At 34.4% G+C, this 16,494-nt stretch overlaps 1 protein-coding gene across 1 annotated transcript; it reads right to left on the minus strand.

Moving 5' to 3' along the window:
• Positions 1 to 11,320: 11,320 nt before the first annotated feature.
• Positions 11,321 to 15,864, minus strand: LOC132192018 (serine carboxypeptidase-like 45). The gene is made up of 10 exons (XM_059607195.1): positions 15,574 to 15,864; positions 15,350 to 15,454; positions 15,117 to 15,212; positions 14,935 to 15,027; positions 14,573 to 14,643; positions 14,109 to 14,456; positions 13,696 to 13,820; positions 13,372 to 13,464; positions 12,843 to 12,960; positions 11,321 to 11,775 (listed from the first exon to the last, which is right to left on the minus strand). The coding sequence occupies exons 1-10, from the start codon at positions 15,821 to 15,823 to the stop codon at positions 11,623 to 11,625; spliced, it is 1,452 nt and encodes a 483-aa protein (XP_059463178.1). The 5' UTR covers positions 15,824 to 15,864; the 3' UTR covers positions 11,321 to 11,622.
• Positions 15,865 to 16,494: the final 630 nt, after the last annotated feature.

The raw sequence follows: 16,494 nt of genomic DNA on the forward strand, positions 1-16,494 counted from the left end.
ATACAACAAATGTACATCCTAGTTGGAAAATCCAAAATTTAAAATTATATAGTAATTGTTATGGAAATGCAAACAATGCCATGTTTTAATTCGTCCTTTTAACTTGTTGCTTTATGCTTGTCTTTTGCTTCTGTTTCTAAAATATTAAAATCAAAAGACATCTGAAGTGGAGGTTACCTTGGGGATGCAACTTTATTTATTTATATTTTTGCCAATAATATTTGTTTTTTTATTCAAAATTGTCATCATATCTTTGGCACACTTTTCTTGGCTCTTGTTTGCACCGTCGATTACGACTAAAAATATTCAAGGCATAATCAATGGGATTACGATTCTCTCAATCTTCTTTTCACGGGTTTTTTATTTTATTTTATTTATTTTTATATTGTATTTACTGATATGCCAGCTTGACGTCAAGTCATTGGAAGTAATGTGACGACATTTACTATTTTAGATGACATCATTATATACATATACTATAAAATTTATAAAATTAATTTAAACAAAAAAATATGTTTAACAATAAAAAAAACATTTTTTTTTAAATATATAAATAAAGCTATATACTATACTTTTATTTTATTGGGCTAACGTGGGAAAGGGACCGATCCACTATACAGCCGTCTTTTGCCCCACATGTGCACCACACCTGAGTTGAGGCACTTGTGGGCTACATGCGGCAACGACTACTTTGTTCTTCCGTCGCAAATCTCCTCCATCCTAACTTCTTTATCTTTCCTTTGTAGAGCTTTGTTGTCGTGCAAAAACTCCATATCGATGTCAGATCACAAAAATCTTTATGCCTAATGTTTTTGCCATACCATCTTTGAAGGGGATTTCCCATGTTCAACTCTCTCAAAAGTTAGTTAGAAACTAAGATTTATATGAGTGATTCTAGTTACTTCCACAACATCTACCATTGAGAGGCTGGTATAACCAATTTTGCTGACAATTTTTTTACTCGCTAGTCGCTATTAATGGCGGAGATAATAATATATTTTTAAGGGGCCAAACTAAAATTAATGCAATAATAACAAGAAGTTTCTGGTCATTTGATTTGATTCATCTATTAAAGAAAATGAAAACAAAAATGTTAAAACCCATTAATTTTTTTTTTTCATCTATTTATACAAGAGTCCTTAGGCCAATGCTTCTTTATTATAATTCTCCCCATCTCTTCTTTGGCTTCTGTGTTTGTTGTAGGTCTTGCTTTTCTCATTAAAAGAGGAAAAAAACAAAAAAGAGAAAACATTCGATAGAAAGCTTATCAAATTTGGGTTGTATTTGAGTTTAAAATTTCAACTAAAATGGGTTGGAAGACATCATGGTCGTGGTCGGATTCGCACATTGGAAAGCACACTTTATCTTTTTTTAGTTCTTTTCTCCATTTCTTTCCTTTATCATCTTGTGATTGCTGTCTAATATTTCAAACTAGCTGGATATTTTAACTTTACATACATCACCTCCACCTTTACGCACCTTTTCACAAGGGTTCGTTGCTATTCATCCAAAAAAATTTAAATCTTAATATTTTTATTTTTTATATTATATTACTTATTTATTATTATTATTATTATTATTATTATTATTTAAATTAAAAAAATCATTACAAATTTTTTTTTTTTCACTTTTTTATACAAAAATATTATTATTATTATTATTATTATTATTATTATCAATCAATGTTTACTATAACTTCTGTGAACTACGCAGTAACTGTTAAACGTGGAATGGAGCCTTGAATTTTTATGGCAAAGTCCATGAATTTCTAAACCAAATGCAACCTATCAAAAGCTGCTTTTGAAGAGAGAGAGAGAGAAAGAGAGAAGACAAAAAGGCACCAAATAGTAGAAAAATTCATGGAAAAATCCAACCCTACTTTTATTCTGTTCACATGAGGCCAGAGGACAAGTTTGGAGTCTTCTACCTACTCATATATTTTTCTTTGTGGACTCACGATTACATGTTTCACTGTCTTATATGTTTTCCGCAATCAATGAAAATGGGCTTTATCTATAAGTTTAGTGCCTTTTAGCGTGCACCTGCCCATAAGTGTCTGGTCTTGAAAATGACGTTAACCAGTCGGTGCATGTTGGAAAGATTTAAGGCCATTCGTTGATGGGATAGCCTACACACTTTGTCCATTTGTTAGAGGCGAGCTTTGGAAAAAAAGGAAAGAGTTAGAAGCAAGTTTATTGGTGTGAAAATAATCGATTATTAATTTAAGTTTTTAAGATAAGTAATAATTTAATATGGTATCAAAATTAATGTTTTTGAGTTCGAACCTTGACTCTGTCAATTCATCTCATATTTCAATTAAACATTTCATGGGTTGGGTCTCACATATTGAAAGGTAGTTTAAGTCTACACATAAGAGAAAGTGTCAAAGTAATGATTAAGTGATTAAATTTATCTCTTTCGATCAGGTTAAGCTTTTGTAATAAATGATAATTTAACAATCAGTAAAATTTAATAAAGCCACTCGGAGCTCCAAGTTAGTAAGAGAGTAGTAAAAAAGTATTTCAATAGAGTTTTGCTAAGGGTTAGATTGCATGCATGCAAAGTTCACATTGACTCCTTAGAGCATGAGCAGCAGCTTTCTTTTTATTTTCCTTAAGTTTAGGATACAAAACTACCTTTTTTTTCATTATGAAAATATATTTCACAATAACTTTTCTTACATTTCCTTATACCATTAAAATATTATTTCTTTACAAAATACAAATTCGGAAAAATGATCCTCTCCATTTCGAATGAAATTGAGAGTATCCATTTAGTGCATTTACGAGGATAAATTTGTCCAAAAAATTTATCCAAAAAAAAAAGACATATTACCCTCCTAAATGCACTAAATGTATACTCTTAATTTCATTTGAAATTGAGAGGATCTGTTTCCACAAATTCCCTACCTAACCTCGTTTTTTTTTTTTTTTTTCACAAAATTTCAATAAAATACCCAATTAAAGACAAAATAATGAAAGATGAGAGATGAAAGAGAAATGTTTATATTAAAGTAATATATAGAGAATCATTTTTGATTCGCTACACAATGAAAAACACTATAACAATCTTTAAAGGTTGGTTAAATATAAAAAATCTGATGTAAGTATATATTTGTGGGTTTTTAAATTTTTTCTAAACATAATAAAGTGAATTGCATATAAGATATATACGGCTAATACTCTACGAGTAATGATGCAAAGCACGCGGCGTGCGTGGCACGCCAGTGCAAAAAAATTTTTTTTTTTTTTTAAAAAATAATAAAATAATAATAAAATAATAAAAAAAAAAAATTTTGTGCCTGGCGTGCATCACTGTTGATGCACGCCAGGCGTGCTTTCCATCATTACTCAATACTCTTATATAGGCCGACATCTGCTTAGGATTCGAAGGACTTCCATCAAGTAGTTGTTACCTGACATGGAGATTCACTCCTTTAATTTGTTAGATGAGGTAGCATTGTGTGAGAATTTCGTTAGCCGAGCTGGCAGGAGGGAGAATCGGTTGTTTGGTGAAATCTTGGTGAAGGTGTTGGCAACTAGCTAGGCTTGTGGCTGTCAAACTTTTGTGGCTCTGAAAGTCGGCTAGACTTTCTAGTAAAATGAGCCATCTAAGGACTTGTCAAAATCTAAGCCCTCGAAATAAAAGTATTGATGAGCGTTCAGGATTAGATCATTTTAACCACATCAAATGCAACTACATCACTTCATATTCACAAACCTTTGCGTATTGCATGGTTGGGAACCTTTTAATTAAGAGAATACCTTATATTCGGACTAGGTGTAAAACCCATGTTTTACAGCATTCAATAAGATGGTGATACCTCACATAAAAACACAACATACTATATGCATGAAAACTCTAGATCTCAGCCAACAAAAATTAATTTCCTTTCCAGTTTTTCCTATTTCCCTCTCCGATGTCACCCCACCACCAACCCCGCTGATGATGGCACCGGCACCGGCATCGACACCCTTCATATATCCACCTTCTATCGGCTCTGGCCAGACCTGCGTGGGTCACAGCCGAAACCCACCAACTGGGTCGCAATGGCCCAGGTGGGTCTCGACCGTGACCCACGCGGGTCACTACGACACATAATCTAATGGTGTGTGTGTATCTTTAGCAAGTTTGGTCTGATTTGGGCAAGTATAAGTTTGTGTTTGGATTCTTTTCTTGGGTTACGAGAAAATGATAGAACAAGAGAAAATTATGTCTCTTTATTATCTATTCCTTTCTTGGGTCTCGGTCGTGACCCACGTGGGTCTTGCCAGACCTAGCCATGGGTCATCGGCCGAGACCCACTTGGGTCACCGACATGGCTATTGTAGTGACTCAAATAATTAACTAAGCTTAGGTAGCTTAGTTAGAGGGTTAATTTGGACATTGGGTCACTAGGAACAACTGGACGGACATTTTGGAAATTTTAGACTTTCTGACTAAATATACGCCTGAGGACCAGCGTACATACGCTCTTGTCTTTAAGTGAGAATGTACATTGGGGGACCGCCAGATGCACTCTGCCAATAGTACGTCGTACTCTACAAATAGTACACGGATGTACACCCCTATAGTATTGGACATACGCTACTTTTGAAATAACCCCTGGATAATACTTGGAAGTACGCTACAACCTTTGGGCTGCTGGGTAAACAGTACCGGACGTACGTTCCAATAGTATCGGACGTTCGCTACTTTTCAGAATAGTTGGTAGCGCCCTCTACTTTTTCTCACCTATAAATACGCCCTACCCCTCACCCTTTCACGCTCATTTTCGCCCCTAGGCTCCCAAAAACCCTGTGTGAGTGTTTTTTGAGGATTTTGTGAGTTCTTGGAGAATGAGAGATTTCTTGGAGGTTTTTGGCTTGAAGAAGGTAATCTTCTAAGCTTGGTTTGTTCCTTAGTCGTTATGTTGTTTAAGTGCTTTTCATAGTTAGCTTAGTTGGTAGTTTGGAGCGTCTAGTTATGTTGTTGCCCTTAATCTTGGTTTAAGCATGAGTTAGCGTTTAATTCTTGTTGCTTATATTTCTTTTTGCATGGAAGTGTTGTTTTGGGATAAGAGGTCCTAGGAATCATTTTGGTAGCCTTAGAACTAGTTTGGGAGAATAGGAGGGCGGTTGAACCAAATGAGGTTCTACCTGAACCTTCTGGGCGGACGTACAGCCACGAGACCAGACGTACAAGCCTTCTAGGTGGACGTATGGCCACGAACCCGAACGTACGATTAGAAGTATTCTAGGGAACGCCACTTTGGCTAGTCATCTGATAGCCTCTACTTTCATATTTTAGGTTTGTTTTAGTTGGATTTAGAATTAATGATAGGTCGTCTTTTTTTTTTTTTTTTTTTTTTTTTCAATATTCGAGGTTATGGAGGAGCCTTACGACCCGGGTGAGTAAAAACTCACATGGATGCTTGTTGTTAATTTTTCCGCATTGCATGTCTATTTTATATATATCAAACATGCATATTTTGCAACTCTCATTAAATATATTTTGGAACTATTGTGAACTCTCTTTTGTGAAAACGTGTGTTGGTTAATAAGATAATAATAAGACTTGTAAAACTATGCATTTAAAAGACTGATAAGATTAATTGTATCGTATGACATGGTACACCAGTACGTGCGGGATAACGGTCATGGACTTACTATACAGGTTAGCTTTATAGCCAAATTTATTTGTGTGTAGGCTTTGGATTCAAAGGTTTTGTGACCAGGTGCAACCATTCCCTAATGGATGGTCATTACAAGACGGATATCATTAATGGTGTGGGCCACCCGAGGTCGGACTCAATAGTGCCACTAATGTTATGTACGGTAGAGTACAATATCCGAGGCATCAATGTCGTATGACAGGTCCCTCAGGACAGTGCTAACCCTGTTGAGAATGGGTAATATCTCAGGTAAACCATACGGTTGAACTATTATTGTTACTCATGATTATAAGCATATATATTATATCTATATCACATCTATGATAAACTGTCATCTCATAATATTACATGTGCTTTATAAATAACTAAGTTCACTATTTAATCATGGGTATGTCATATGCATTTATACTCATTAAGTCGTCAGACTTATCCTTGGATTATTTCCCTTTTTCTCCATAGGTATAACTATGCCGTTATAGATAGTTTAGCAGAGATGGATACCGCGAAACATCCGGTTATTGTGAAGGATTTGATCTAGAGAAGCTTGAGGACTTATTGCAAGCTTAACCGGGTACTCTGGTAACTAGTACTTTTGAGTTATGTTGTAGACTTAAAAGCTTTTATGCATGCTTGTATATTGAGGTATAGCATAAATCCCTTGTAAAGATGATGACTTGTATAGTGTGATTTTAGCTACTTGATGATCTTCGGTAGATGCTTTGGTTGTAATAATTCTTTTTATAAAATCTTTTTGTTTCTGCTGTTTAGTATCCTCTCTTTTGAGGAGTAGAGGTCCCTGAGTCTTGTTCCGTGAGGAATAAGGCTGGAAAACGAACCGTTGAGTTAATTACTAGTTAATTCATTTTTGGGGCGTTACAGCTATGGAGAAAAAATGGATGATGAGTGAAAAATTCTGTGTTTTCAATCTTATTTCATTTCATGGTGTTAGCTTATGTGTCAAATTTTGATTGGAGGTTGTAAAATAGGTGTTTTAAGGATGGACCGGATAATAGGGACTCTCTTTTAATTAATCATGTGCGACCATGTTCTTTACTCCCCCATTTTGACGAACTTGCATATAGATTGAATGGGATGAAAGTGGAGCCTTTGTAATAATTTGGAAAAAGTCTACCCATTTCCCTCAAATTATTATCTAATTGATAATGTTTCTCTAAACTTTTAATTGGAACAATGTTCCTTCTAAACTTTTAATTGGGACAATGTCCCTCCAAACTACTATTTAATAAAATTTTTATTTCTTTTTTCTTTTAACAAAAATGATAATTGTTTTTTTTTTTAAATAAATTTCCACTCCCTCTTTAATTTTTTTTTTAAATATATATTTTTTAATTTTATTGAGGGTATTTTCGTCATTAGGAGGAACATTGATAATTTTTTGTAGTTTGGAAGGACATTACCAATTGGGTGGTAGTTTGAGGAGGGTATATGAACTTTCTCCTATTAATTTCCATTGCTAGATTTGTTTTCCTCTCTCATTAGGGGTGACAAACGGTTACTAACAGAATAATAACCGTTAACTGCTAATAACCGTATAATCACTTTTGTAGACAGTTGGAAAAAAACTGTTAACTACCTATAGTGGTGCGGTTAGTGGTTTTAGGGGTAGGCGGAGATGGTTAATGACCACTAACCGCCCTTAAAATAGGCTCTAAAAAAAGGCACAAGATAGTTCCAAAACACCAAAATAGGCCTAAAAGGCTGATATCTAAAAAACAGTTATATAGTGTTGTTTGGGTTTCAATAACCGCTAACCACTTAAGGCGATGCAGTTGCAATTACTAAAATTTGATAACCGTATAAGGCAGTTTCGATTACTAAAAATTGATAACCACCTAAGGTACTTGCAATTGTGATTAGAGGCAATAATTATTAACCGTAATCGGCTGCTGTAACGCCCAGAAAAATCAATTAATTGGTACTTGACTCTATAGTTTGCCTCATACCCTTATTCCTCTATGAACAAGACTCAGGGATCTCATCCTTTTCGAAAAGAGACTGTTGTGGAAGACTTTACCTAAGGGATAAAGATACTAATAATGTAAAACCACAATCATAATAACCAAAGCAAAACTGAAAGCATCATAACATAAATAGATCTCTAAATGTATCAGTCAAAGACCGGTTATCAAAAATAATACATATCACCAACAACTGTTCCAGATAAACTAGTGCATAAGTTTAACTAAATAAAGCATAAAGATGATCTTGAGCAACTCTAGATGAACTGACCAATTGGTATCCCACATTGACTTGAGCCATACAGGGTCTAAGTCTAAAAAATAATCATGAGCAAATCTGTCATGATTAGGTGTCTCCTTGGATCCATTCTCATCTAAGCTAGATAAATAGCGTAATTATACATAATGGAGGAGAAAGAATACTAAGGTAAGTCCGACGACTTAGTGTGTAAAAATGCATACAATGTACATGTCATGTGAATGATAAACTCAGTTGTTGATAAACCTTATGCAGCATTGTGATGTGACAGTTTGTCATGAATGCAATATAGATATAGTATATGATGTATTTATGAATCTAGTCATAGTTCAAGTGTATGGTCTACCCGAGATATTACTTATTCTCAGCAGGATTGACACTGTTCTGAGAAACCTGTAATATAATGTCAATGCCCTAACCATTGTATGCTACCGCTCAGAACTAGCAGCTCGATTGACTCCGAACTCGTGTAGCCCATGCTACTAATAATGTATGTCCTGTAGGGACCCGCCAATTAAATATAACTACGCTGATCACGACACAACCATTGGATTCAAAGCCTATATAACACTCACATATTTGACAATAGAGTTAACATGTATAGTAAACCCATGGTCGTTATCCTGCACATATTGGTATATCATGTCATATGATGCAATTAGTCTTATCCGTCTTTTATATGCATGCTCTTACAAATCTCATCATGTTTATTAACTTGTTTAAGCAACACACATTTCACAAAATAGAGTTCATAGTAGATCAAAATATATTTCATGAGAGTTGTAAAGATGCATGTTTGGTACACATAAAATAGTCCTGCAATGCAGGAAAAATAACAACAAGCATTCATGTGAGTTTGTACTCACTCGAGTCATAAAGTTTCTCTACAATATCCCCCAAATGTTCCACACCCTCGAAATATGTGAAAAGACTTAACATCAATTCTAAATTCAAGCTAAAATGAGTCTTAGTGCTAAAATACCCAAAACAGAAGTTCTGCCTAGCTAGTGAACATTCTGTCAAACTGAGCGAATCGACCAGAAAGATGCGAACACTCTCTACTAGGTAGAAAACTCATTTTGAACTAAACAACTTTATAATAATTATCAAACAAGTTTTTAGGCTACAAAAAGGTTTCTAATATATTCCTAGCCTAAAATAACATCTCCATGCAAAATAAAACACGTAATAAGTATCGAAACGCTAATTCATGTTTAAATCAAGATTAAAACTTAAAGCAATATAAGCCCAAAACTAGCAACCAAGCTATGGAAAGAATGCTTAACCAGAGTAACAACTAAGTAAATCACAAATTAACTCAAGAAGGTCACCTTTCTAGAGCAAGAACCTCTAAGAAAGCTTTCCTTCTTCTCTCACAACTCACCAAACACTGCAGCATAATTTTTCTAGGGCTGAGAAGGCAAAATGAGACTTAAAAAGGCATGAAATGGGGGTATTTATAGGTTTAGAAAAGCTTAGGGCACTGCTGTGATAGTTTTGTAAAGCATTGAACGTTCGGTGGTTCATGGCCGAATGTTCGATGTGCTGTTCGCATAGTGGTTCAGGGTTTGCAGGTGTACGTTTTATCATTACCACTAGGTCAAAATTTGGTCAACGAATGTTCGGTGGTACCCCGTGAACGTTCGGTGTACTGTTTTACCCAATGCTTTCTTGGTTTTAGGCAAAACATTCGGTGGTCTTTCTATCGAATGTTCGGTCAAAACTAAAACGTCCCAAAATCTTCTCCTAGCGACTCCTAATGAACCGAGAAATCTTGCTAATCTTTTGACTAAACTGACAACTGCCTAGTAATTACCCGGGGCATTATAATTGTACACCCCTATCTCCATGCTTTTACCATAACACCTTATCGTAGAGTGTTTGGGCTTCGTACGAGTATTGGTCCAATGCATTGAATTTAATTTTGCAGGTCACTCATATTGGGTGTAGTTGCATAGTAAAATTAGATCAAAATCCTTCTAAACGATGCGATAATTTTTTTAATTTTTTTATTATTACTTTAAAAATGATATATTTCAATTCCACCTCTAATGATGTGCATAGTTTAATGGTTTAATTCATGGCACATGATATATTGGGCAATGGAATTAAAATCTTACAATTTCAAGATAACATAATGATTTTTTAATTAATAAGGTGATTAACATACCATTAACCATAGTTTATTAAATTAACCAATGCATGATTTTAACTTTAGGTTCATGAAACGTTCCATGCAATTGACCACCTAGGTTTTGACAAAAAAAAAAAAACTTTTCATGGTTCTAATCCTTAATTCATGAAGCTTTACAAGAAAAAATAAAACACTAATAAATTGGAGAGGGCCCTTGACTCTCGGAGAAAGTACCTCAAGGTCCTTAATCAATTCTAGCTGGCTCCTCCATAAAACACAAGCAGATAAAAATAGTAAGCATAAGTCTACAACTTAGTGCGTTGGTACTAGTGTATGACTGAACTTTTAATTATGCAAAGAAACGTATCTTTAATTGTAACATCTTTAAAATTAAATAATTAGATTTACTTAATTAGTGTGTTTACTCGTAGTGTTTTTAAACTAATTAACTGATAATTAGTTGAATTCACTACTTCTTTGTGTTTATGAACAACAACAAAGCTTGCATATCTATTTTGTCTACCGCGTCCTCTTCGTACCCTAATAGAAAAGTAACCTAACTCTGATACCAATTGGTATAACATGTCAAAGGGGGCTGTAAAGACAAACAATCACATGACTCACGGCTTTTCCCAAAACAAAGAATGAATCAAGGATTGAAGGTACGATACATAGAAAACCACTTGATGAGTATTTCTTATTGAAAACCAATGAATAATAAACAAGATTTACGTTCTCAATCGGCTGTGAACCACGCTTCATGAAGTAGTGGTCACTAGTTAAAATCTCCCTTCCCTTTCTTGTGCGGACATGTCAAAAAAAAAAAAAAAAAAAAAAAAAAACTTACAAATATTTATAGTATATAAAGTACTAACCCTATTAAAACACTATAATTAAGTCAGTTTTGTTGAACTGATGTAATCTCGTCCGAACAGGGACACTTACTCATCCTCATGATATGATCTTAGGATGGGGACATTTATTCGTCCCGACAGATGTGATCTCGTTGTGACGCCTTCCTAGTTCCTAAAGAGCTTATTGATGATCATTTCGGATCTCCCACGCATTCCTCCTCGTCTTGACAAGCTTCCTAACTAGGCTTTTGGGTATTGTTTTGTCTTTCTTCTGACAGCTTGTTTTGACTCAATAAAAGTTGGAATTGGAAACTTTTCATGAAGGATGAATTTGTAGTCCTTTGAATAATATTTTAAACGCCACCAAATTTATATCCTTTCTCCTGTCAGAATCACAAGATATAACATTTTTATTGAGACTGATTTGATGGAAAATTGCTCTACAACAACAACAATATACTGGTCTATTATTATACTTTCTTTTTTTCATTATTATTATTACGAGTCTTTACTACTCTTTACAAAGAAATTTATTCAAAACACTTATCATATTGAATTAACTTATCATAACACAAGTTACGTACATAGACCATTAAACCATAGAAAGGCGATCTACCTTTTACATACAGCCAAAGGAAACTTGACGGTGATTACAATCCTCGAAGATTTAATGGAACAGAAATGACACGACACAACTTATTTGAAGTAAATTATAATTACTGATTTTGATGATGAGTTCATGATCATGATGTCGGCAGTGGTTTCCCGGCAAGAAATGCCTTGAACAGCGCGAATGATCTCTGAGGTTGCGTCTCCGGAGCAGTGTGAGAAGCTCCTCTTACGGTGGCGAAAGAGAGGTTCATGTTCCCATACACCTGTGTCCATCCACCCACAACCTACAAAAAAATAAAATATAAATCAGGAAATTATAAGATTACCAATTGATTAATATAGCATGTTAATATGAATGCGACAGTGTAGGAAATTTTGTATGCACCAGACTTTAAAAGTGATGTGTCCGTTAAGTTATTAAAATAACATGTAAGAAACTAGGGGTGAAAATGTGAGCGCTAACCGCACTAACCGTTAATTGCTAACCACACTAACCGCTAACCATTTTTTAAGGCGGTTAGGAAAAACTGCTAACTGCCTAGGTGGTTACAATTAGTGGTTTTAGGTTTTGAAAAAACTGCTAACTACTAATCGCCTTTATGTATATTATATAATATATATTATATTTGTATATATATAAATACTTAAAAATACATGAAACCGCGTCGCTTTTATGTTTATATATATATATATATATATATAGAAATGATGTTGTATATAGTAAAGTATTATCATATTACCATATAAACGATGTAGTTTTTTTTTTTTTTTTTTTCCAAAAAAATTGAACTTTTTAATTTTTTTTAATTATTTTTAAAAAGCGGCTAGCGGTTATTAAGGTTATTAACCGCTAACCGCGAGTTAACCGCCTAAGCGCTCAGCGGAGGTGGTTAGTGAATGCATTTTTGATTGGTGTACGTAGTTTGAAAAAAGGTGACTAAGCAAAATAGAACAAAAAAAAAAAACATTGAGAGGGTGGCACACATAAGCACCTCCAATGGCCACGAGGTGGTTTGCTCACCTCGTTTAACTGGTATAATTAGTTTTGATGTGGCACATTAATAGATTTTGTGAATTTTTTTAACCGCAAACACTAATTTGTTCATTTTTACTTACCATAAATAGTGAGCTGATTATTCACTTTTTAAAAGTAAGAGAGCAATTTGTCAAAACCCTAGACCATAGGGATAAAAATGCATTTACAGTAAAATATGTTCTTTTCAAATGTTAAAAACACATGAAACATGTCACTTTTAAAACTGGCTCGTAATTAAATTTCTTTCTTTTTTATTTTATTTTATTTTATAAACGAGTTTATAAGAAATTTATGTTGATGCGAAAACATATTCACCTGCTTTCCTTCAAACCAAGGTCGGTAAGGCACAGTTGTTTTCAATCCCAACAACTTTGCTAATTGATTTACCAGTTTCCGAGTCCCAATAAATGGGATAACTGAATCTTGATCTCCACCGTCACATTTCATCAAAATCATATACATCATATATAGCCAAGACCTTTCTCTATACTATAAATGGAGTTTGCAATTTAAAAATAGTAATTTTAAAACGTGCGATTTAAAATTAGAAGTTCTTAAAAAAAGACAGTTAAAGGTTTGATAAAATCACAAATTGATCTTTACAATTATAGTTTAGCATTTAAAATCGTGTTTTTTTTTTTTTTTTTTTTTTTTTAAGTTTTTTCTTACCTGTGATTAAAAAACACAGATTTTTTTTACAATTTTTAAATCATAATTTTTTAAAAACGCACTCTTACATGATACATTTGTTGCGATTTAATTTGAAATCGAACTTTTTGTCTAACAAATTAATCTCAATGCCAAACACACTTGAAGATTATAAAGAGCTTATTCTACATGATACCTGTATACCAAGGCCCTGATGCCGGACTTGACAAGTGTGCCCACCACATAAATTGTAGGTATCTCTCGATCTCGTTCATCATATTTTAGAACCCTGAAATAAAAATGGTTAAACAAAGTGCCAAAAGATTTCTGATGTCACCTTTACCAAAGTGTCGAGCTAAGATCTCTAACAAAGATGACGTGGAGCTTATTAATTGGTATTCGTAACATTTTTCGTTATTAACTGTTTTTATCATTTCCAATGAATAAGCTTCACATCATCTTAGTATTCATATCTTAGTAGAAAATTTAATACTCCTAACATTTCTCTTAGTATTATTACAAGTTGCATAAAGTCCATTGCTTGACTCCAACAAGCCGAGAATGGAGAGCCTGCTGAACATCTTTCCTGTTCAAATACGTGGCTGTAGTTACTTCTGGACATACATCTTCCTTTTCTTTAGCTTGCTGTAAGCATAGAGAAAAATAAAAGGAAAAAGTATAAATGGCTTTCTTTAAGGTAAAAAATGCAACACATTATTACATTGATTTGCAATAAGCTCTGTGTGGTATGCAAAAATAGCAAATAGGTTCATGCGCATAGCTCCAGTGTATGTAGTGACCTATTTGTTATTCTTACATATCATAAAGAACTTTCAAAACGTTTATACGGCAAAACGCTTATCGCAAATTAACATAATTACCGAGGCTGATTTTAGATTTTTTTCTTACTCGTTGACAGAGGGTAAACTTTACCTGCTCACCAAGAGCATTTGGTTGTGAATGAGGAGATAACAAAGCTTGAATTCTTGAGCTCAGAGGTTCATAAAGGGCCGCCATTTGTGACTGCTTTTCTAAACAATGGTCATTACCAATGACATTGTACACATTGACGGTGTTATTAAGTTCTTTTTGACGTTGTAAAAATACAAAAGTACAAGCAGGAGAAAGAAATTCTCTTGTGATGGCCTCTCTTAAGATCTCAGAACCATTACAAACTTTAGTGAGAAGTTCATAAACACCATCAGATATCAAGCCATGAGACCAGTAATACTCGTCCACTGAATTAAAATCTGTGTTGAATTCCAGAAGAGGATTCCCAATCTGCAATAGTACCATTTAAGAACATTTATATATCTCAAAATAAATTTAGAAAAAAGAAAAAAGAAAAAAAAAAGTGTGAATTTTTTATGGAAGTCGTATTTCCAGGCTCTACTCACAAATATCCCCTTCAAGTTGATCTTGACCTTGGACTGAACAATGAGTTGTGCAAGTTGTGGCACATAGTGACCTATACAAAAAATAGGTCCATGAGTTTTGTCATATAATACTCGAGCCTTGTGAAATACAACTACATTTTTATTTACATCTCAAAACTTTGAAAAGTGATATCAGGACCTCCATACTACTATCCCGTATCAGACTAGATACTTTTGCACTTTACTCCCCAAAAAACCCTTAAAGTTATTAAGAAATTACCATTAAAAAAATTAAATGCTAATCATCAGTTAAATAATCACTAGATACTTTTGCATCATAGTAGAATTAGATGGTCTTCATTGAGAGGAAACAGGAAATTTACCTCCATAGCTTTCTCCTCCAATAAAAAAGTCTCTCTTTTGGTATTCTGGAAATTTAGCAAACCAGCCTTGCAGGAATATGAGACTGTCTCGTGCTTCAGAAAAGTAGGCCCATTGTCAGTTTCAAAATAATTGTGTGCATTTAAAAAAAAAAGAAAAAAATTGAAGGTGAAACAGCATAAACCTGTAATCTCATCATTCACATAGTTGTAAAATGATTTATTAGCAGAGTAAGAAAAACCAACTCCTGCTGGTGACTCCAGGTACAACATATTTGCTTCTGTAACAAACAGGGATTAACAAGTAAGTAAATATATAATTATGTTCACTTCTCATTCATCTACATATATAATTAATTTTCATGGCAGAGGTGGTGTGGTTCTCACACAAAAAGGCAAAATTAGACATTGGAAAGACCTTTATTCCAACTATACTCATTCCTGATCAGTAGCTTGTCTCCACTTGGTTTAAAGGGGCCATGCTCAAGGAAGGCTCCACCTCCAACAGATGAACAACCAGGCCCTACAAAATGAGAAAATGGAAGACCAAAAAGAAGTAAAAATGTTCAGGAAATGTAAAAGTAAGTTTAGAGTTCATTGAGTGAGCCAGGAGATGCAAGTTAAAGGAACAAATTAAATTACCTCCAGTTAGCCAAAGAACAAGAGGCTTTGAAGCAGGCTGTGCTTCAGCTTCAACAAAGTAGTAGAAAAGAGCTCTCTGCTGCTTTTCATCTACAGTAATGTAGCCTGCGAATTGTTGGAATGCAACTTTTGGCTGCCCTGGCAGACTTGTGATCTTATCAGCTATGGGAAAACACTCCACTGGCATGAAAATTTGTAAGAGAGATACACATATGATGCCAACGACAGACCACTGTTGAGGCTGCAGCATGATTGAGGGAAATGAAGAGAATATGGAGATGAAGATGTGGAAAGACTTTTGTGTTGGAAAATGTAGAGTAGGTGACTTGATTTTCTCACCGTGGGCCCCAGCTTTTGTTCTTTCGATTGGCAGCTATGTGGTGCCTTTTGTCTCTTCTTAGAATACTTCATGGTGAAGTTCTTCAACCGGGTAGCATTTATATAAAATATATTATATATTCATTTGACCATTCACCAAGTGAAAGGGCAGCAGCTTTCTTCTCGGTGAAGCATTCGTTACCTTCGCAATGAAGCTTATTGACCGACTCACTCTTCCACCAATATATGTTCGAGGGGTGAAGTAAAACAGCACACGGCATGCCTCACAGTCCTTGGAGACTTGGCTATTCGGTTAATTGGGCTGAGGGGCAGTAGCTCCAAAGAGAGCTCCGTGGGTTATTGAGAAATAGAGAGAAGAGAAAGGACAACAAGCTCTTAGAGAATTAAGAAATTAATTTCTCTTTTGTATTTTTGTGAGCTTGGGTGTATTGGGGTTTTGGGTTTGAGTGGTTTTGTTTATACTACTCTTTTGTATTCCATCATTTTGTTAGTGAATTTCTCTTGGATCGTCTCCGCCAGTAAATATAGACTTGTTAAGCTGAACCACTTAAATCTTGGTGTCTTGTATGACTATTTATTATT

Source organism: Corylus avellana, chromosome ca9, assembly GCF_901000735.1.
Source record: "Corylus avellana chromosome ca9, CavTom2PMs-1.0".
Taxonomy (NCBI): Eukaryota; Viridiplantae; Streptophyta; class Magnoliopsida; order Fagales; family Betulaceae; genus Corylus; species Corylus avellana.